The 23,249-nt window shown below is 37.0% G+C and overlaps 2 protein-coding genes across 3 annotated transcripts in view; one reads left to right on the forward strand and one right to left on the reverse strand.

Annotated features, from left to right (window-relative positions):
- Nucleotides 1-2,977, reverse strand: part of NHLRC2 (NHL repeat containing 2) — a 73,319-nt gene extending 70,342 nt beyond the window's left edge. The window contains exon 1 of the mRNA XM_037803993.1: nucleotides 2,570-2,977. Within this exon, the coding sequence (XP_037659921.1) occupies nucleotides 2,570-2,747 (178 nt within the window). The 5' untranslated portion in view covers nucleotides 2,748-2,977. The remainder of the gene's footprint in view (nucleotides 1-2,569) is intronic.
- DCLRE1A (DNA cross-link repair 1A) overlaps nucleotides 2,426-23,249 on the forward strand; it is a 31,326-nt gene continuing 10,502 nt past the window's right edge. The window contains exons 1-8 of one of the 2 annotated variants that reach the window (XM_037803992.1): nucleotides 2,426-2,444; nucleotides 4,307-4,838; nucleotides 6,718-8,415; nucleotides 9,875-10,008; nucleotides 11,119-11,237; nucleotides 14,646-14,786; nucleotides 16,286-16,431; nucleotides 17,259-17,413. In XM_037803992.1, the coding sequence (XP_037659920.1) occupies nucleotides 4,379-4,838; nucleotides 6,718-8,415; nucleotides 9,875-10,008; nucleotides 11,119-11,237; nucleotides 14,646-14,786; nucleotides 16,286-16,431; nucleotides 17,259-17,413 (2,853 nt within the window). In that variant the 5' untranslated portion in view covers nucleotides 2,426-2,444; nucleotides 4,307-4,378. Of the gene's footprint in view, nucleotides 2,445-3,212; nucleotides 3,253-4,306; nucleotides 4,839-6,717; nucleotides 8,416-9,874; nucleotides 10,009-11,118; nucleotides 11,238-14,645; nucleotides 14,787-16,285; nucleotides 16,432-17,258; nucleotides 17,414-23,249 lie in introns of those variants that run through there. The other variant, XM_037803991.1, reaches the window with a different exon arrangement.

Here is a 23,249-nt window from a genome sequence, read left to right on the forward strand (position 1 = left end):
AAAATCAGCACATTTAAGCACAAACAAGAGGAAATATGAAATATTAAGAGCACCTAACTACATATACCATTAGGTACAAATGAGTTATTAAGAATGAAGGTCAAGTTTAACAACAGCAAGACCAAGCCAATTGCATAAAAGAGAACGGCTGGAATATTCTGGAGTTGGATGGGGCCACAAAGTAAAATGTTTTAAATGCAAATAAGAAACACAACACAAGTTAACACAACAGTGTTATTATAGATTTCATGAAAGCAACATTAATATTGATGAATGGTACGCCTCTCTGTCCAAAGAAAAGAAAAATAGAATCGCATTATTCTGTACTTTTGTAAATCAAAATTTATAATTTACTTGACCATGATTTAAAATTTTAACTCTGCACTATGAAGACTTTGCTCAACTAATATTAAAAGAACAGTATCTCTATTTAACCAATTCAAAAAAAACTAATAAGTTTACATTTATAAGTATAAATGCAGCTAGTAAAACTATTATTTATACCTTAAAGCAGGTATTTAGAAATATTTTATAGCAAGTGAAAGCCAACAGTAAGCAGACCAAGTGAATGTTAACAGCTAGTGACTACATGACTAACAGTAACTGAAGTTACTTAATTATAACAAAATTTTAGAAAAAAAATCTGTAAATCCAACCAGTATTTTTAGCAAATAGTCCAACTTAATATGGTTTCACAGTAAAGTGAACTTAATTATCCATTTTAATCAAGTTTTAACTTGTATACAAGATCCAGTGATTATACAGAACTTCAAACTAATTAATATACCTTTCACTTCCTAACCGCAAAATATTTACGAATTTGTCTTCTATGACTTTTCCGTAAATAGTCAAGACTGCCTAAGACTGGGAGGTAGGGAAAGAATTTTACATATTTATTGTGCTAGATACTAATCAGGCTTCATCATCATCATTTATAATAACAATAATTACCATAAATACAATAGAAAAAAAGCTGCTAACTTTACTGAGCTCCCAAGAGAGCTAAGAACTTTACATGTATTATCTCCAATCTAACTTTTCTTACAAGTTAGAAAAGTAAGGCTGGGAGAAGTAGTTTGCTCAAAATCATACAGCTAACAGATGCAAGAATTGGGATTTAATCCCAGGTCTGTCTGAAACCTCCCATTATATTATGCTGTCTCCTATAAACATGTGCTTGTTCTAAAATAATGAAAAAAGCATACTGCTATTGAGATAAAGTTATAAGTTTATGACTTTTTGATTATAGTTTATTGATAAAGAATCTAAGAAAATATTTGTTTCTGGTATTCTGTCCTCAATAATCAGGTCCAGCAGAAAATCTGACTACGTTAAATACAAAGCATCATTATGTCTATGATGCATAGTATTTACCAGTCACAGAGGTCAAATGTCTTAGAAATAAATTATACCTCTAAGTATAAAAACTAGAAAATAAAAACGCTTCCCCAAGTCCTATCTGATGGGTTGCTCACTTATAACAGGTAACAGCATACCATATAAATGTTTACAGTTTTAAGAAACATACATATATATAATGGTTTAAAGTTTCTTTGATGAGAGAAGTACTCATGCACACAGTTCTTTGCTAAGAACACCACAGTATCTCTAATCCAGTATACCATGAATAATGAAAAAAACAAGTCCCTCTCAAAGCAGGTGCAAAAAAGCTTAGAAATGCTTGGAAATACACACAAGGCTCTATGTCAAAGGCAAGGTTCCTATATAGCTATCATGAGATAACTGAACCCTGCCACATCCAACCTATTAACTATACATGTGGTTTCTGTGTCATGCCAGGAGGCACTTCAACACCACCAGGCAAAACACCACCAGTTCAACCAAAGAAGGTAAAGTACGGTTTCATTTGTCATAGCAAAATGTGCTTCACAAACAGCACTGATGGGAATATCTGTTCCCTCATGTCCCAAAAGCTCACAGAGTGGGATTCAAACCCTGGAGATAGGGAAAAAAAAAAAAAAGATTCGGATTTTAAAAATAAAGTCTCACAATTCTGAAAGAAGTGAGGCAGGACAAAACCGGCAATGCCAACTCTGGCATTTAACTATGAGGCCTTGGGCAAGTTATTTAATCTTCTTGTGCCTCAGTTTCCTCAACTGTAAAATAGTAGAAGTAAGGGTAACTCTGGTTGAAGAAAGGATTAAATAAGATAATATCTCTTAAATGTTTAGAACTGTGTGTGACACATAGAAAGTGGTCAATAAATGTTAGGATGATGTACAAGGATGATGATAACGACGATGCTGGGGAACCGGACATTTCAACCACGTAGGTCAAAAGGGACCATTAAACATCCACGGAGTGTCTACTCAGTTAACATCAGGCCCCAGGCTGGACTCGATACAGAGACGCCCTACAGAGCCCACCATCTGCCGCCGCTTTGGGACACTTGGGACTTGCTGAGCACGTGAAGCACAGCTCAGGTCAGACCAAGCGCCAAACCCGGGCGCAGGCAGAACCCCGCCTCGCCCACTGCTTTAGGGGAGGGCGTCGTCCCTGAGGAAGGGGAGGTCCCCGGAGAGGTCCCCACCCGAAGCCAGCCCCTCACCTTCCGGAAACTCGGGTACTGACAAGTCCTGCTCCCAACCGTCCACTTTCTGCAGATACTGGTAGACCAGGCTGTCCTTCTCTTGCTGGGTGACGGCGTCGAGCAAGGCGTACTCCAGGGAGGTCTGAGCCGGGAGCAGGCCAGAGAGGCTGCAGCTTCGGCCTTCGGGGGCCGCCATGTTCTCTCTGGTCTCTCCAAAGGCGGCCGCCGGACTCGCGGGAGAGTCTTGTTTGGGGAGAGGGAGCGTTTACTCTCCTTTGGTTTCAAAACAACACATTCCTCACTGTCCACCAGCCCCACGCCACTAATGACACTTTTTTTAAGCATGCATTCAAAGGCCAAAGTCAAATGGTTGCAATTCCCGGGCACGTAATTAAACTTTCATCCGAAACCACCCCGCCCTTTCCAGTTCCTCCCGCCACAACGGAGCCTGGACATTCAGAGCGCCAGATTCAACATAGCAAAAAGCCTCTGGAATAAAGCTAGAAGTTCTAAGGAAAAAGTTCCCGTTCCTCTCCAGTTTGGAAATTAGCGGGTTTTATTTAAAATAAAGTAAATCCTTAGGATTTAAGAGGGTACAGATTTTTTTTTCCCGTTTGTTTTAAAGTCTCGCGCTTAGACTAAGATCAGCCGATTCGACACAGCACTAGTAGAGGGAAGCTGTTCCCGCCAAGATACGAAAGGTAAAGGGGTAGGGATCTGCTTCAGGGCGAAGGCTTGTGAAGTTGGAAGTGACTTTAGCTTATACTTAAAAGCGTATTTTGTCGCCGCGGGAGTGCTGAAAGTGCGGGCGCGAATAGACTGTCAGCCGACCCGGGAGAGGGGGGCGCCGAGTGATGCGGGTGCAGCAGGGATCGCGCAGGGGCTGGGTGGGTGGCTGCGGGTTTCTCAGAGTGCTGCTGTTTTAAGACTCCACAACCGGAGGGCTGTGAATGCTTTTTTTTTTGGAGGGGGCTGGCCTATCAGCTCGCTTGTTCCCTGCTTGGGAAATGGTTAAGACCCCACTCATTGGCGTTTGCAGTTTCCACAGTCCAAAGCGAAGGTGTAGCGGTGGGGAGGCTTTAGGTTTTGAAACTGGCGGGGAGAGGACTGGCAGCCTTCAGGGCGGACCACCTCGGGTTGGAGTTAGGAGTACCTCCCCACCCGCCAGTGGAAGCACGACTTCACATACTTGAATTTTGTTCATTGTGCAGTGTGTGGTCGTTGCTGCTGGGGGAAGATTCTGGACTAACCCTGGAAACTGAAGTAGTTAAATATCCATGAGTACGCTGAAGTGTTTTGCTGCTCACACACCTCTTGGCTTTTTACCCTTCTCGGTGCAGCTAGTATTACTAGTGAGCTGGGATAGCCATTTGGTGTTTAGAACGTTTTCAGAGCCAGTTCCCCAGGGACTGTAGCTGGATTTGTAAATGAGTTGGGCAGTTGTCCTGTTGAAAGAGAACTGACGGTAGCTGCGTAACTGTTTCACAAAGTTCCTTCTAGGATTAAGCTGTTGAACTCGTACTTTGCATTAGTGTTAATTTTCAAAGTAATACAGCTTCTTATGTTTTTAAATCTAGTCCTAGTAAAGGCACACAAGGAAAAACTTTCAGACTCTACCCCTGTAGTAGGTTCTTTTAATTTTATTGTGATATAAATGGAATGGATAAATGTGTTTTCAAGTATAAGGTTTGTAGTTTATTATAATTCATTACCAGAGCTTTAATGGACTTTTTGTTACTTTTGTTTTTTTCTCAGAAAAATAATTCCGTTTAAACTTTTCGTAACAAGAACTGGACTCTTAATTTTCTATGATACAATTATTTTGCCATGTTAGAAGACACTGTTTTGGAGGAAGACATCTGGGAATACAAATCCTTAAGAAAACCCAAACATCTAAATAATTGCTCTGAAAATATTCCTGAATCTGTTGAAAAGGCAACAGATGGAAAATACCAGTCAAAACGAAGCAGAAATAAAAAGAGAACTGTGGAAGCTAAAAGGAAGGTAAAGGACCATGAAACATGCCTTGGAGAAACAGATAGTCAGACTCCTATAGTGTCTAGTCAGAGGTCAAGTTGTGAAGATAGTATTCAGCCATCCCAAGTCAAGGAGACTACTCCAGCAAAGCACTGTGGAAATCACAAAAACAAACAGGTGTCCCCAAAGATACGTCCAGTTTATGATGGATACTGTCCAAACTGCCAGGTGCCTTTTTCCTCGTTGCTAGGTCAAACACCACGATGGCATGTTTTTGAATGTTTGGATTCTCCACCACTCTCTGACACAGGTAAGATTACAGAAAAGACAGTGGTCTCTAAGTAGTGTAAAAGGCCTGTATTTCAGTTCAGTGAAACCTTTCAGTTTGGTGAAACAAGGCAAGTAATAAGCCAAAAGAGAGATGAGATTTACAGTCAATGGCATAATTGTAATGAAAGTTGCAAACTTGAAAACAGTTTAAATGCATTCCGTTTTTATGAAAGTCCCTAAACACCTCAATTATTATTCATAAATGTTAAGTTAGATACTTTCACTTTGTTTACTTACTTGATTCTCCCAATGGTATAAGTTAGGTGTAGTGACATTTATAGATGAGGATTCTCAAAAGTTAAATAACTTACTCATTTTGCCACTAAAACGTACCCACTTCTTTTATGGAACTATATGGAAAAGTATGAATGTAGTCTGATGTCTAAATATGGTCATGTTGTATGCATCATGGTAATATACAGAAAGGGGGAGCTGGGAAAGAGTCTTAGGTTATTAAGAAGCTAATAATAAAATGTGCTGAATGATAATTGAGAAAATGCTGTCTTTTTATTATTTGTAAAAACATATGTATATTATATTTCTATATATAGAAAACCGTACTTGGAGTATATGGAGAATGGGTTGTGATGAATTGTATCTTTTGAAGTTATCATATATTCTCAAAGAATTAGAATTGAATGAAATAAAAGTGATACTCAGTATGGCTTTCATGTTAACTATGATTCTGAAGACATTTTATTACAAATCTATAGTTATTTTAAAGTCCTGCATGAAGATACAAAAGAACTCTTTTTTTTTTTTTACATTTGGCATTAGACTTTCTCATAAAAGTATAGAAAGTGACATCTCCACCAAATTTTTGCTTTTAAGTGGCTTGAAAATAGGAAACAGAAGTTGGCATCCCATGGAGAATACCTCAGGGTAAAAATGTCTTATAGATAAAACCACTTCAAAAAAGATGTTCTTTTGGTTTTAAGCTGACTAAACTCCTTTGAATGAAATCTAAGATGGACCCATCTTGAATTGAATTCCATGCTATAACAAATACTTTGATGAGGCAGTTTTAAGTTTTTAAGCAATGAAGTCTTCTGATTTCATGTGACTTTTTTTGGGGGGGGGGAGGAGGTCATTTTTTTATGAACCTAGATATTAACATTTGCAGGGGTATGCCAAGATGATTTTCAGAATGTCTCTCAATCATAATATTATGATTTGGAATTGTTTCCAGATTATTAAAGCCTTGTTATTAACCAGTATTTGAAGTTAAATTTCAAGTCTTAGACTCTAAAATGCTAAGTGTATAAACAGCTATAATGAATCTTATTAAGATCATTATTTTAACTTTTGTATACAACATGATTATTAAAATAATGGAACCTAATTCATTACTATAGTTATCATAACTCTTTGTTGTATTAGATAAAAATTGGTAGTCTTAAAAATATGATTTTAGCTCTGTGAGTGTTAAGTCAGTTCTCTTTACTCTATTGTCTGAGCAGTAGTGACCTTTTGAAACTGATGGTGTCAAGTTTTCACATCTGTTTAAGAAATGCTCTGTGCAAGCATGACATGCATTTTGAGGGAACTCGTTTGTGGGAGTTAGCAAAGAAAAAAAGTGTTCCTTTAAAAAACTTTTTTTGAGTAAAGATTATTTGAAAAGAAATATAAAAGAGTATTTGTCTTAAAAGACAAGTTACACCTTGCAAAACCATACTAGATTAAGTGTTGACATTTTATGCTGATCTTGTGATTGCATGCAGTTAAGAATAACTATTGTCTTAAGGCCTTAAAGTAGAACTGAGACGTTTTCACTGTAGGTTAATTTATAGTGCAAATGGTGTCAAGGTTTAGTCTTTGCTTTGATCCTTTAATACTTTTTTCTTTATTAAAATTTTCAGAGTGTCCGGATGGTCTTCTTTGTACCTCAACAATTCCTTCTCATTACAAGAGATACACTCACTTCCTGCTAGCTCAAAGTAGGGCTAGTAATAGCCCTTTGAACACCCCATCACATCTGTCAGGTGGTAGTTTTAATTGGTCCAGTGAGACTAATTCAGGCTTTCTTTGTAACCTTGAGAAAAGTTGGTCTCTGAAAACTGAGAATGTAAAAAATGTTTCAAGTGATCCCTTGTTGATGACACAGTGTCTAAGAATATCTCAGTCTCCAACTGAAACCAATAAAAATATTTCCTTTTCCACAAATACCCGAAAGTCCCAACAAGCTCTACAATTTACTGAGTTTGTTAATAATGGCAAACAGATAGGTGTTGCTTTGCCTTTCACTGATGAATTAGACAACCAAAACAACTCAGAACATGTCAGTTTGCTACTGCCGGAAAATGACTTTAGCAACTGGGAAATCTCTTATTCTCCCCTGCAAAGTGATGAAGAAACTTATGATATAGATGAAAAGCTGGATGATTCACAACCGGAACTATTTTTTACTGAAAGCTCAAAAGTTGGCAGCCTAGAGGAAGATAATAGCAGCTTTACTTTGTTAAAAAATTTCTGTGGTCCTTTACTGAGGGGCCCTGAAGATAGCTGCTCCAAAGTAAATAGCTTCTTAACTAAGGATAAGTACAGTGAAGAATTGTATAACTACTGTATTCTAAATGATTTGCCTCAACATATTTCCCAAAACAAAGAGAGTGTTAGTTTGTGTGATGAACCAGGATATGCTACTGATCACTTTCTGTTGTTACCATCTGCATTAGCAGGGAGGCTTGCTTCTTCTATATACCAAGCCACTAAAGCAAAACCTGATGAGCCAGAATTTCACTCATCTCAATCAAATAAACGAAAGGTGATTGGAGAATCAGCTGTTTCCAAGCAAGTCTCTCTTCCATTACTTAAGAATGAAATGCCAAAACCTTTTGAAAGTCAGGGAGAAGAGTATCTTTTTTCCCATCCAACCCAAAGTAAAATTACAGAATTATCAACTAACTTTAATACTAGGAATAGTGCTAATTCAGTACGTTTCTGCAAAAAGACATTAGATGGTATGCTAGTCAGTAAAGTTTCTGTTTTAAATAGAGATAATTTTTCTAGTACACCTACTGCTGCTAAGTCTTGGAATATATTGCCATCCACTCCTAAGTGTAATGCAGGACATGCTACTACTAAAGTAATGAAACAAATGGATATAGGTGTGTATTTTGGACTACCACCCAAGAGAAAAGAAGAAAAATTGCAGAAGGAAAGTCCGTTAAAAGGGATAAACTTAAATCCAGTTCTAAGTCCTAATGAAAAGAGGACCCGGCAGCGTAAGAGGAAAGCAGAAAACTCTTTAAGTGATTTAGAATTTGATGCAACAAATATAAATGAAAAGTGGCTTTCTATGGAGCTTTCTGGTAAGAGAGCACAGCATCAGAGAAAGAGACGTAAGAAGTTAATTTCACTACAGGAGGGAGCACCTCAGAATAAGTCAGATTACCTTATTAACACCACAGAATCTGGAACAGTCAATTTAAGTAAAGACCAAGTCTTCATAAAATCAGCTAGTGGGGGGCTGCAAAAAGGGAGTACAGAAATTCCAGAGTCTTCTAACGCAGGAGGATTAAGAAAAAAGACATGTCCATTCTATAAGAAAATACCTGGTAAGTTGAAATATTGATGCTTAATATATTGACAAAGACATATGCAACTTTTTTGAACTTCATGCTCATTACCTATGTTGTATGTGTATGTGTACATGTATGTATATATATATATATATATATATAACATTTTTTGCATGTTTCCTTTTCTTTTCATGATTCTTCATAGATATCTAAGGTAGATTCTTTCCCCAAACCCCATTTTATCTTTCTCCTCCATTTCAGAAAATTGTTTAACTAGGTATTTTCTATATACAAGGTACTGTACCTGTTAGGGAGATGTTACATATTATACAAAGGTTAGTAAGAGAATAATAGTTTCAGCTTAATATCGAAGGAGGAATGGCATCTCTATAAGTAATTATAATAAAAAGCACTAAGTGCTTGTGAGAAATGCAAAGTACTAAAGAGCTTCAAAGAAGGAAAATGCCACAGGTTGTACCTGTCATAATAAATGCCAAATATTTTCAAACCATTTTAGAACTTAATTTTTCTGCTTTTTCATATTCTTGTCATTTCTCATGCCTTCATAAATGAGTTAGTAGACAAATGTTCAATGAAATGAATTTTATTATTGAAGAGACCATAACTAGTCTTCAAAAAAGGAAAGACAAATAAAACAACCAAAATATACTTGGCCTCAGAAAGATTTTTTTAAATGCATTATTGATGTTCTAGATCTATAATTTGTTCAAAATATTTATGTAGAGAATAGCATTTATGAACATTAGTACCAGTTGTACTTTAGTGAGTCTATAATTAGTATATGATGTGTTGATAAGCCTCGATAGAATTATGAAATTATGCTTATTGCATATCACAGCACACTTGGCTTTTTATTTCATATTTTAAAGCAGCATTTCTCAACCTTTTTTTTTTTTTTTCCATTTTTGCCCCTTTAAGGTGCCTTTTTAGGCATTTTTTTTCCTGTGTCCCCAACTCCCCTCCCCACAATGAAATACAAGTACTACAGATAGATTGCTTTCTGTCATTGTACTATGGCCCTATAAATCATTATATTATCTAAAATTTTTTTGACCCTCAACCATTTTTGTCCCCTTGAGAGCCTATCAATATGGACCTTCTTGGGAATTTATGTTTTAGAAGAAACTGAGCATTCTCCTTTTGCTGAAGTAAGGATTTTAGGGGCTCAATAAGTATTATTCAAGATTTAAGTAAAAAAATAAGTCATTGGCTTGTAACTCAGCATTTTGATTTATTTGGTGGTTACTCATAAAGAAATCTATGCTGGGAAATTTAGTAGAAACTAAAAGTCTTATTCTCATTTCTGCTATCACCTTTTGCTGAATTTATGTGGTGTAAGTTTTTCAATAAATTATAAAGTTAAATTGGAAATGAGATGTAAGGAAGATAGAGGGCTCAATATTTATAATCAAATTGGACATCTTTTTCTGTGTGAGCTCTTGCTCAACCTGCTGAATTGGTGTTTTCATTGCAGGAACTGCCTTTACAGTTGATGCCTTTCAATATGGAGTGGTTGAAGGTTGCACAGCATATTTTCTCACACATTTTCATTCTGATCATTATGCTGGATTGTCTAAAAACTTCACATTTCCAGTTTACTGTAGTAAGGTAAGTCTTAGTATTCTAAACTCTGAATTTGTAGAATGCTACAGATTTCTAAGCAACTTGGTTTAAAAAGTGAACAATTTTAATGATAAAATCTACTGTTCTAATAGGAAAGTATGAGAAAGCAGATTTCAAATTAAGATTCTAAAATTAAATGAGTTAATGTCAACAGTTACAACTGATTTTTTTTTAAAACATGCTTTATTATATGGAAACAGTAAATTGTTTCATGATATACTAAAAAAACTAACTTTCATCCCATAAACATTTATTGAGTGCCTAAAAAGATATATAAGGCAAAATACCTAACTTCAAGGAGCTTACAGCTTTCTGGGAAAACAGATTAATGGATAATACCACAATGGGATCAGTATTGTAATAAAAAATGAACAGAACGCCCGGGACTAGGGAGAAGAGAATGCTTTACTCTAGCCAGGATTAAATTAAAGAAAGTTTCATGGTGAGAGAGATACCTTGAACTGATTATTAAAAAGTAAACCTCTGAATGCCTGTTACTGAGGGCTTTAACTACAATTGGATTTAATCCTCAACAGCATTCTTCAATTATCTGCTTTTTATTAATGAAGCAACCGAGACATGGGGAGGTTAAGTGATGTGCTCCAAGTCAAAGAGCTAATAATGGCAGAGCCAGAATTTGATTACATGTCTGTCCAAATACAGAACCAGGCAGAGGAAGTAGGAGAGAGAATTCCAAGTAGAGGATGGAGTCTGTGCAAAGGCACAGATACCTGAGAAGTATACCCATTCCTGGCACTTCATGTAATTCAGAAGAGCTTAGATACGAGCTAGGGAACATGGGAGATAAAGCCCATAGAAGTGGGCAGGAACCAGATCATGAGGGATTTTGTGTGCCATGCTGGGGATGATGGACTTTTCAGTGTAGAGAGAGAGTCAGTGACAGTTTTTAAGCAAAGAAACAACATAGTCATTTTGGAAAGATTATCTTCCTGGTACTGTGGAAGATAATCTTCAAATTACTGAATCTAAGTGGGAAGACAGGGAGGATATTAAAATGCTTTAGTTCTAAACTAGATATGAAATACTTGTTTAGTGTTTTACTGTCTCAGCAAGAAGCACATCCTTGTTTTACAGATAACTGGCAATTTGTTGAAAAACAAGCTTCATGTGCAAGAACAATATATCCATCCTTTACCAGTGGACACTGAATGTATAGTGAATGGTATCAAAGTTGTTTTGCTTGATGCCAATCAGTAAGTATTAAAGTCACTGTAAAAATAGCCTATTTTTAGAATACAAGGAAAACACATTAGTGTGGTTATTGAAAATGTTTTTATTAGAGGTAATATGCTTGTTATTTCTTAGAACTTAAGTAAAACGTGCTTCTCCTTTTGGAAAAAATAATGTACCCGATTACAGAATCCAAAATTAGACATGAAAGATACTCTAACTTTTTTCTCACCCATTCTTTTTATCCACTTTAAATTGCTGTGCTTACATATGAGATGCCATCTTCTTCTTTAAAGAATACTTTCACATGTTACTGCTGGTCTTCACAAGATAATCTTTTGCCATATTCTTTAATGTCATTTTTATAATCCATTCAAATGTTAGAGGGTCTCTTTAAATTCCAGGCCAGTGCTATTTCTTCAAGTTACTTGTCTTCAAGTTATTGTCTGCTAATTTTACAGTTGTTTTCTTGATTACCAATTTTGACAACTTGAGTTGTGAATTTTTTTAGTAACTTTATTAAGGTAGAATTTATATAAACAACATATATCCATTTTTAGGGTTTTCTGAGTTTTGATAAAAGTATATATCCATGGAACCACCACCACAATAAAAATCTAGAACATTTTCCCCACCCCATAGTTTCCCTTGTGCTCCTTCCCAGTCAATGCTCCCACCACTGGCGCCAGGCAGTAGTTGATCTCTGTTTTCTATCCCTATTGATTAAATTTGTCTTTCCTGGGGGTCATATAAATAGAATTCCAAAGTATGTACTCTTTTGGGTCTGGCTTTGCTACTCAGGATGTTTTTAAGATTCATCCATGCTGTTGTATGCATCAGGAGTTTGTTCCTTTTTATTACTGAGTAATGTATGAGTGCACTACAATTTGTTTATCCATTTAGCTGGTATTGGACAATTGATTTTTGTTTATTGACCTTGTTACTCTTCCTTTAGGTGTTAAACACTTCATTAGTTTGGGATTTTTTTGTAGCTTCATGAGGATTTACTACATATAAGATCACATTATCTGCAGGGGTATTCGCCTACCCCACCTCCATGGTTGCTAACATGACCACAGACATAGGGGACTGGTGGTTTGATGGGTTGAGCCCTCTACCATAAGTTTTACCCTTGGGAAGACGGTTGCTGCAAAGGAGAGGCTAGGCCTCCCTATATTTGTGCCTAAGAGTCTCCTCCTGAATGCCTCTTTGTTGCTCAGATGTGGCCCTCTCTCTCTGGCTAAGCCAACTTGAAAGGTGAAATCACTGCCCTCCCCCCTACGTGGGACCAGACACCCAGGGGAGTGAATCTCCCTGGCAACGTGGAATATGACTCCCGGAGAGGAATGTAGACCCTGCATCGTGGGATGGAGAACATCTTCTTGACCAAAAGGGGGATGTGAAAGGAAATGAAATAAGCTTCAGTGGCAGAGAGATTCCAAAACGAGCCGAGAGATCACTCTGGTGGGCACTCTTACGCACACTTTAGACAACCTTTTTTAGGTTCTAAAGAATTGGGGTAGCTGGTGGTGGATACCTGAAACTATTAAACTACAACCCAGAACCCATGAATCTCGAAGACAGTTGTATAAAAATGTAGCTTATGAGGGGTGACAATGGGATTGGGAAAGCCATAAGGACCAAACTCCACTTTGTCTAGTTTATGGATGGATGTGTAGAAAAGTAGGGGAAGGAAACAAACAGACAAAGGTACCCAGTGTTCTTTTTTACTTCAATTGCTCTTTTTCACTCTAATTATTATTCTTGTTATTTTTGTGTGTGTGCTAATGAAGGTGTCAGGGATTGATTTAGGTGATGAATGTACAACGATGTAATGGTACTGTAAACAATCGAAAGTACAATTTGTTTTGTATGACTGCGTGGTATGTGAATATATCTCAATAAAATGATGATTTAAAAAAAAAAAAAAGATCACATTATCTGTGAAAAAAGGCATTCTTGTTGTACTTCTTCCTTTCCCTTCAGTGCTTTGTTTTTCTTGTTTGTTTGTTGTACCGACTTCAATCTTCAGTTCAAAGGTAAACAGTAGTGAGAGCAGTCTTTCTCCATTAAGTATGATATTAACAGTAGGTTTTTCATAGACGATTTTTATTGGGTTAAGGAAGTACTCTTCTATTCCTAGTTTGTTGAGAGTTTGTAATTATCAATGTGATGAATTTTGTCAAACACTTCCTTGGCATCTACTGAGGTGATCTTATAGTTGTTCTCCTTTATAATGTAAACGTGGTAATGTTAAACCAGCCTTGCACTGCTGGGATAAAGCCTGCTTGGTCTTTTAAAAAATGTATTGCTGAATTTGATATGCTAAAATTTTGTTAAGAATTTTTATATGTTTTCTTAAAGGATATCGGTCTTTAGCTTTTTTTTGTAATGCTTTTGCCTAGTTTTGGTATTGGGCATTACTGACCTCATGAACTGTTCCCTCCTCTGTTTTCTGAAAGATGTTTTGCAGTATTGGTATTATTTCTTCCCTAAATGTTTGATAGAATTTCCCAGTAAAATCATTGGGGCCTGAATTTTGGGGGGAGAGAAAAGGAGAAGGTTTTTAATTACAAATTAAACTATGTCCTGTGTTTTCTTAGAATTCAAAATAAAAGTTCCATGTGCTTTTGGCAGTAACTTGCAAATCTCATTGTATCAGTGGTATTCAAGACCACCCTCAGGCCTGATGATTCACTAGGACTCACAAAACTGTTATACTCACAGTTACAGTTTATTACAGTTACAGTTTATTACATAAAGATACAGATTATAATCAGCAAATATAAATCAGCAAAGTGAAAAGGCACATAAGGCAAAATCCAGGAGAAACAAGGTGCAGCTTCCATATATCCCCTCCCAGTGGAGATAGATGCACTCAGTTCTCCCAGAAAGTATGAAGAGTTACCAATCAAGGATGCTCACCTGAGCCTTGGTGTCAGGTTTTTTATTGGGGACCAGTCACACAGGCATGCAGTGCCTGTGTGACTAACCTCAGCTACTCAGACTCCAGCTCCCCAGAGCAGAAACAGACTTTTACCGTAGATGACATCGTTAGCATAAACCATCTGATCAAACTAGTACTGTACGGCCCAAGGCCACGAGCATACAAAAACATTCTTACCAAGCAGAATATTCCAGGGGCCCAGAGCTCATCTCCCAAGAACCAGCCAAGAGCCAAGATAGGCCTTTCTTGAGAAGCTGCATTGTTTGAACAACCCAGGCCTACTAAGTTAACCCTTTCTTGCACACACATTTTTTTTGTGATTCACATTTCCTTAAGTTAAAGTGCTATGTTTCCTTTGTGGTATGATGCCATGTCACTGTGGTTAACTAATACAGTATATTAATTTGTTCCTATTGAAAAAGGTACTCTTCCTTTAAATGCTTTGCCAGTGTTAAAAATATCCCTTTGAAATGTTTATGTTCAGCTGTCCAGGTGCTGTCATGATACTTTTTTATCTTCCTAATGGAATTGTCATATTACACACCGGAGACTTCAGAGCAGATCCCTCTATGGAACGTTCCCTTCTTGCAGGCCAGAAAGTCCACCTACTTTACTTAGATACAACGTAAGAGAGGCTTTATTTGTGTTTTTTTTCCTGCAGGCAGCATTTGCTGTGTAATTTATGAGTAATTTAAGCATTCTTTATTTGCTCAGGTAATCCAACTGGTGATTTACTGTCAGTTATCATTTTAAGACTATTTATCGGGGGGATGCTATTTGAAAAAAATATTCTTGCTTAAGGGCAAATTTGGTATTACATGTCTGAACTGATTATAGCATAATTTTTTGTAATTTCTTTTTGAAAATATGGTTTATGTAAGAATCTTGCTACCGAAACGAGGAAAACAAATTGGGGGCAAACTTCAGGAAAACTCCCTTTTAGGTTATCCTTTCAAAGTATCAATGTGCTATTAATTATTAGAAGAGAAAACAGAACAAAATGTGATTCTGTTTTTCTGAGAATCAAAATTACACTTGTTCTTTTCTTAAAAAGGTAATGTATATGTGATAGCTCTGAATTCCTAAGAGCTGTAAATATAATGGCATAAGCCATTATCTTTTTATTAAGTATTAAGATCTTCATCAATTTGTTAGAAATTAGTTATGTTAAATATTTCAACCTATTTCAAGGAGGGGAGTTTGGACAGCATATTTTAATAAATATGACTTTTCCACATCCAGTTTTCTAACATTGCAGCTAATTTTTCCACTCTTTTATTTGTACTTTAAGTACCAGATAAATTAAGAAAATAATAAGTAAAAAAAACTTTTTTTGTTACTTAGTTCTGTTCTACATACAGTTCTGAATTGTTCAGCTCTTTTCTGACTGCTAACGAAAACAATTTTGAAAATTGGGAAATGTATGTTTCCTTGGCGTTTGCAGTTTATTTCATGACTTTTTAAATAAAAAGGTGCTTAATTTTCATCTCAAATATTTGTAGATAGCAGTCTTAGGGTTATTTTTTCACTGGGTGTTATTGTGTTGAGATAGACCCAACTGGATCTGTTTTATTCCTATATACTATATTAGAAACATTTCTGTATTTGCTAAAAAGAAGCTTTCAATGAGGTGAATATTACTGTTTGATTTAAAAGTACTTCATTAAATTCACATTTAGTATCTTTTTTGTAGTTTTTTTTTTTTTTTACTAAAACAATTCAGTTCAAATTTAATCCCTATTGACGGTATTTTCTTTCATAGTGATTGAAGGTTAAAAAATAAAGATACTGATGTTTACAGTTAGTTCATGAATAAAATAGCTGTTGGTTAGAAATATTCTTTGAGAAAGAAAATATCTTCCAAAATACAGCTTCATTATTTGAGAGTGATAAAAGAAATATGATGTAAAAGATACATTGTGAAAACATAATTCCATCATAAATTATCAATAGCTGGTAACAAATATTTTAACCACAGGCAGCAAGTAAAGTGCAGTACTATTAATATATTGTATTGCTGTCATAATGTCATTTTGCTAAGGCTTGTTTTCTAAAATAGCATCCAACTTCGTGCTATGGTTTTCTTGTTATCCTTTTAATAAGTTCCGTATTTCCATATTACAGATATTGCAGCCCAGAATACTCCTTTCCATCTCAGCAAGAGGTTATTCAGTTTGCCATCAACATTGCCTTTGAGGCTGTAACTCTAAACCCACATACTCTCATCGTCTGTGGCACTTACTCTATTGGAAAAGAGAAAGTCTTCCTAGGTGAGTGTTAGCTGTATCTAATTTACACTAGTATGTTATAGAGAGCAGATTCTTTTTGCATAGTGCTCTTTCAGTCTCTTCTTGCAATTGATATTTATCTCCTGAAATTGTTCACTATTACCTATGAAGTTGAGGGACAATTTGGTAGAGCTTGATATTTTTAACCTTTGAGAGGCTTAACTTAATGGAAATATTTGATAACTGTGTTTATGGGAGCCTTTTTATCTACAAGATATTTATAGAAGAAATGTCTATGCTATACCAGTATTTTAATAATGATTAGTCATGAGGATGACTAATGCATGAGTGTATTGCTGCATTCTTTGAGGATAACCATCAGTTAATTATTTTAGAGAACAGTTACAGTTTTTGTTCCTAAATGATTTCTGGAACAAAATGATTTCTGTAGTTTGTCTTATAGTAATATTGTACTGTTTTGAAAAGTCTTTCCCATTTCTTTTTATTTTTGCTTCTAAAACCTTCTTAATTGTGGTTACATATGTCAAATATTAAGATATGAAGTGATAAAGGAAGGGTTTTAACTCCTTCAGATTTGGTCTTTTTCCTTGTTGTACCCCTTTCTGTGTATCTTTTGCAGTTTTTTATTAATAGGCTTTAAAAAATTAACTCTCTGGCTTTCTCACAATTTGTTTTGCACAGTTTACCAACAGAATTATTATGCCTTCTGTGATAATACAGCAAACATTGTGAATGTTTTGAATTTTTTTGCTTGTTAAATTCTGATTTTAAAATTTGATAAGTTATAACTTTATTATTTTTTCATATGTTGTAGTTTTACTATTTTTAACCTTTTCCTTTGCCTATAGCCATTGCTGATGTTTTGGGTTCTAAAGTGGGCGTGTCGCAAGAAAAGTATAAAACATTACAGTGTCTCAATATTCCAGAAATTAATTCCCTCATCACCACAGACATGTGCAGTGCATTGGTTCACCTTCTCCCAATGATGCAAATTAATTTTAAGGTAAGCATTCAAGAGATATATCTTTTAGGATGAACTGGAAAGGGTAATTTGATTATTGTAAACTGGGACCACATTTTACCTGCCTTTAACTTAAAAGAATTCAATTATTAGTGGAGTTACCTTTAGTCAAAAGTGCCCTAGAAAATATTTTCAAAGGAATTTAGAGTATATTTAGCTTTTGGGTGGGCAATTCTATAGAGTAATTCATATACCCACTAGGAATTTAGGAACTAGAAGACCCATGTAAAGGGAGGAACAAAAATGAAAATCTTTCATATGCAGCTGTCTGGTCATTTGAGCCTTCTGCCTTTAAGATCATTTTCCAGTTCTTCCTAAGTGAGTTGGGGAATGAGTGGAGAATTCTTAAAAGAATTCTTCCTTTTCTTCAGGGTCTACTCCAATCTGTATTAATATTAAGCCTCTATAATAGTATTATATGTTGAAACATTTACTTTTGAAGATTAAATGAAATAGTGCATCCTAAGATGAAGTTAAGTGCTAGCACTAGTTCAGTGGTATAAGTTAAGGCATTTATGATGTGACCTCGCTGTGATTTGGCAGCTATGTGTTGGATTTACTCATATTACGTATACTGACATTTTGCCACTTGGTAATGGAATGCATCAAACTTGTGTATTAAAAGTAATTCAAAATGTAATGCACAGAGAGGGGCAAGATGGCAACACAGAGAGGAATGGAATTTAGTCAGTCCCCTGGAACACCTAATAAACAACAAGGAACAACTAGTAAATAATTTGGAATAACTGCTGGGGGACAACCATGCCTGTCCACACATCGTGCACCAACCTGGATTGGGAGGAATGCCTGAGATCGCAGCATAACATCTGTAAGTAAAAGCTGCAGAACCATGCTGAGAACCTCCCCCCCTCGCAGCAGGCTGAGGAGCAAAACCTTGCTGTGGTAGAAACTAGCAGCCCTCTCCGAGTAAGCAAATACTCGGGTTTTAATTATCAAATGTGGACTGCTGAATACAAACTACAAACCCCCAACAAGCAGACAGGCAATTAGTGACAACTGACCTTAAAGAGCCAGAAGACTCATCTGTCCTGGGAGGGAGAGCCCAGAAGACCGGGTGTTACTTCTGGCCAGTGAGTGAAACTGGGGGGCCATGTACTGGCTCTAAAAGGGGGCTTTCTGTCCCTTTTTCTCTCTCTCAACTGAGGGGCTCAGAAGAGAGAGAGCCGCAGCCATTTTCAGTTCGCAGGGCTCTTACCCAGGCAAGGGTAGAGATAACAAGTCAGACTATTCAAGTGCAGATGATAACTCCCTAGGGGGTGTATCTTCCCTAAGCATAAGGAGGTAGGGCCCAGCTTTCCCTTTCAGAACCAGAACCCAGAGCTGGGGGTGTGGGGGAGGAGGAATAGCCAAAACAGAAACTAAGGTGACCACATCTCCTTATACCAGTTGGGAGCGACCAGCTGACAGGCGCCACCTGCTGGGCAGGTTAGGAAAAGCACAGTGACTGAAGCCCTCACAGAAAAGTGTCATTCCCCTAAGATACACCCTGAATGTAACCCCATCTGAGACCTGAACCCGTTCTGGTCTGGGAAAATCTGACTGGGATAACCAAGGAAACCAGATGCCTAGACAACAGAAAACTACAATCTATACTAGGAAAAACAAAGATATGGCCCAGTCAAAGAAACAAACTTACACCTCAGTCAAGATACAATTGAGATATTGTTTCACTTTAATGAAACAATCTATTAAAGATTTCCAGAGAAATATGCTGAATCAAATCAAAAGCAAATCAACGAGTTCAGGGAAGATATAACAAAAGAGACGAAGGCTATAAAGAAAACACTGGGCAAACATAAGGTAGAAATTGAAAGTTTGAAAAAACAACTGGCAGAATCTATGGAAATGAAAGGCACAACACAAGACATGAAAAACGCAATGGAACCATAGAACAGCAGATCCCAAGAGGCAGAAGAAAACACTCAGGAACTGGAGAAGAAGACACCTGAAATCCTACACACAAAAGAACAGATAGGGAAAAGAATGAAAAAAATATTAGCAACATCTCAGGGAATTAAATGACAACGTGAAGCACATAAATGTACATGTCATGGGTGTGCCAGAAGGAGAAGAGAAGGGAAAAGGGGCAGAAGCAATGATAGAGGAAATAATCAATGAAAATTTCCCATCTCTTATGAAAGACATAAAATTACAGATCCAGAAAGTGCAGCATACCCCAAACAGAATAGAGCTGAATAGACCTATGCCAAGACACTTAATAATCAGATTATCAAATGTCAGAGACAAAGAGAAGACCCTGAAAGCAGCAAGAATAAAGCGATCCATCACATAGAAAGGAAGCTTGATAAGACTATGTGCGGATTCCTCAGTAGAAACCATGGAGGCAAGAAGGAAGTGGGGTGATACTTAAATTTAAAATACTGGAAAAGAAAAACCGCCAACTAAAAATCCTATATCCAGCTAAACTGTCCTTTAAATATGAGGGAGAGTTTAAAATATTCTCTGACAAACAGACAATGAAAGAGTTTGTGTACAAGATACCTGCGCTACAGGAAATACTAAAGGGAGCACTACAGACAGATAGGAAAAGACAGGAGTGAGAGGTTTGGAACACAGTTTTGGGTGATAGTAGCACAGCAATGTAAGTAAACTGAACAAAGATGACTGTAGGTACGGTTGAAAGAGGAAGGTTAGGAACATGTGGGACACCAGAAGGAAAGAGGAAAGATAAAGACTGGGACTGTATAACTCAGTGACACCTCGAGTGCTCAACAATTAAAATAAAATGTACAAATATGTTTTTACATGAGGGAGAACAAATGAATTTTCAACTTTGTAAGATGTTAAAAATAGGGTGGTATTGGGGGTAAAATACAATCAGTGCAAACTAGAAACTATAGTTACCAACAACAAAAAAATATAATGCACAAAAAGTATATTTTCACTTATGCTGTAATATTCATGAAATAACTTTTATGGAGCTTTTTGAAATAGCTTTAGGATGCTGACTACTATATCAGTCTTATAAATAATAATCTTTATATCGTATGAAGAAAATGAGTCTTTTAGGTCTATCCCTTGATATTCTCAAGGTGTATTCCCAAGGATATTCTCAGGTACAGCCACTTCATTTGTTCATGAAATTAAGGTAAGATTTTTAGGGTATATTTTCATGAATATATAATACATTAAAAATTTCAGGGTAATCAAATCAGAGTTTCTCCACTGGTGTTTAAGACAACCTTGCAAATATATTTAAAATTTGGGAAGTATCCAGTTTGTGTGGGAGGCTCACAAGGTGTCATTTAATCACAGGAGTGGACAATGATATCTTGAGGACAGTATGGCATATTTTTTTTTTTTTCCCTCTTTTTCCTCCCTGTATTCTTTTTTTTTTTTTTTTTAATCATCATTTTATTGAGATATATTCACATACCACGCAGTCATACAAAACAAATTGTACTTTCGATTGTTTACAGTACCATTACATAGTTGTACATTCATCACCTAAATCAATCCCTGACACCTTCATTAGCACACACACAAAAATAACAAGAATAATAATTAGAGTGAAAAAGAGCAATTGAAGTAAAAAAGAACACTGGGTACCTTTGTCTGTTTGTTTCCTTCCCCTACTTTTCTACACATCCATCCATAAACTCTACAAAGTGGAGTTTGGTCCTTATGGCATTCCCAATCCCATTGTCACCCCTCGTAAGCTACATTTTTATGCAACTGTCTTCGAGATTCATGGGTTCTGGGTTGTAGTTTAATAGTTTCAGGTATCCACCACCAGCTACCCCAATTCTTTAGAACCTAAAAAGGGTTGTCTAAAGTGTGCGTAAGAGTGCCCACCAGAGTGATCTCTCGGCTCGTTTTGGAATCTCTCTGCCACTGAAGCTTATTTCATTTCCTTTCACATCCCCCTTTTGGTCAAGAAGATGTTCTCCATCCCACGATGCCGGGTCTACATTCCTCTCCGGGAGTCATATTCCACGTTGAGTATGGCATATTTTTATTTCAAAGTTTTATTTCCTACTAACCTAGTTCCTATTTGAAGAAGTTATCCATTTAGGAGGACAAACAGGGGTAGGGTGAAGGAGTCATGGGTATTATGGAAACAAAAGGATTAGATCTTTTCAAGAAAGAGTCTTCAAAAGTGCCATATGCTGCAGAGAGGCCAAAGAAAGAAAGAAAGGCAGTTCGGCAATTAGAACATCTTTGGTGACCTGCGCAAGAACTGTTAGAGTGAAGTTATGAAAAGTAGCCAGGTTGCAAAGGACTAAGGAATGACAGAAGGCATTTCTATAAAGATATACAAATGGCCAATAAGCAAATGAAAAGATGCCCAACATCATTATCTATCAAGGAGATGCAAATCAAAACCACAATGAGATACCATTTCATACCCACTAGGATGGCTGAAATAAAAAAGACAGATAATAGGTGTTGGTAAGGATATAAGAACTTAGAACCCTCATTCATTGCTGATGAGTTTGAAAAACTTTGGTAGTTCCTCAAAAAATCAAACACAGAGTAATCCTGTGACCCAGTGATTTCACTCAAAAACTTGTACATGAAGTTCACAGCGACATTGTTCATAATAGCTCCAAAAGGGAAACAAACCAAAATGTCCATCAGCTTATGTATGGATAAACAAAATTTTATATATCTATACAATAGAATATTATTCGGTTATTTAAAAAAAAGGAATGTTAGAATATGGGTGAACCTTGAAAACATATGAAGCTAGACATAAAACAACACATATTGTATGACTCCATTTATATGAAATATCCAGAATAGATAAATCTCTAGAGACAGGAAGTAGATTAGTGGTTGCCAGAGGCTGGGGGAGGAGGTAATGGAGAGTGACTGCTAATGGGTATAGATTTCTCTTTTGGGTGATGACACTGTTTTGGAATTAGATAGTTGTGATGGTTATATAATTTTGTGAATATACTAAAAACTACTGAATTGTACACTTAAAAAAGAACACCAGACTCGGGCAAGATGGCGGCATAGAGAGGAGTGGAAGCTAAGTAGTCCCCCTGGAACAACTACAAAAAACCAGAAACAACTACTAAATAATCCAGAATAACTGCAGGGGGACAAACGAGACCATCCATTCATCATACACCAACCTGAATTGGGAGGAATGCCCGAGAACACAGCATAAAATCTGTAAGTAAAACCTGCGGAACCAAGGTCGGGAGACCCCTCCCCCATAGTCCCAGTTACAAAGCCTCGTGGTGCCACAGAGAAGCTCTCTCCCAGAAAGCGAATACAGCTCAGCTGAGCTCCAACTGGGGTTTTAAGTAGCGAGTGTGAACTGCTCACTACAGGTACGCAGCCCCAAAAAACAGACAGAGACTTTGGGTGACGACTGACCTGGGAGAGCCGGAGGGTCGCCTTGGACTAGGTCTGAAGGGGACTATCTGTTTGTTTTTTGGCTCAGTGGAGAAAGCCCCAGTCATTTTCAGTTTCCAGGGCGGTGACTCTGGGAAGGGTGGAGACACCGCAAGCAGAGAGCGAGACCACTGAAATGCTAATGACCTCCACCTGAGGGGTCTGTCTTCTCTAGGAGGAAAGGGGTGGGGCCCTTTCCATTCAGAACGGGATCCCAGAGCCTGGGGGAACACGGCATACCTCCTCACACCAGTCAAGAATTATAGGCTAACAGGCGTCACCTGCTGGGCAGAAAAGCACAGTGACCTGAGGCATCAAAGGGTGGAGCAATTTTCTAAGACACACCCTCAGGGAAACCAGATACTGAATATTTCTTCCCTCTGGGACCTGAGCCTGTTCTGGTCTGGGAAAACCTGATTCAGATAAC

Source organism: Choloepus didactylus, chromosome 15 (genome assembly GCF_015220235.1).
Source record: "Choloepus didactylus isolate mChoDid1 chromosome 15, mChoDid1.pri, whole genome shotgun sequence".
Lineage (NCBI taxonomy): Eukaryota > Metazoa > Chordata > Mammalia > Pilosa > Megalonychidae > Choloepus > Choloepus didactylus.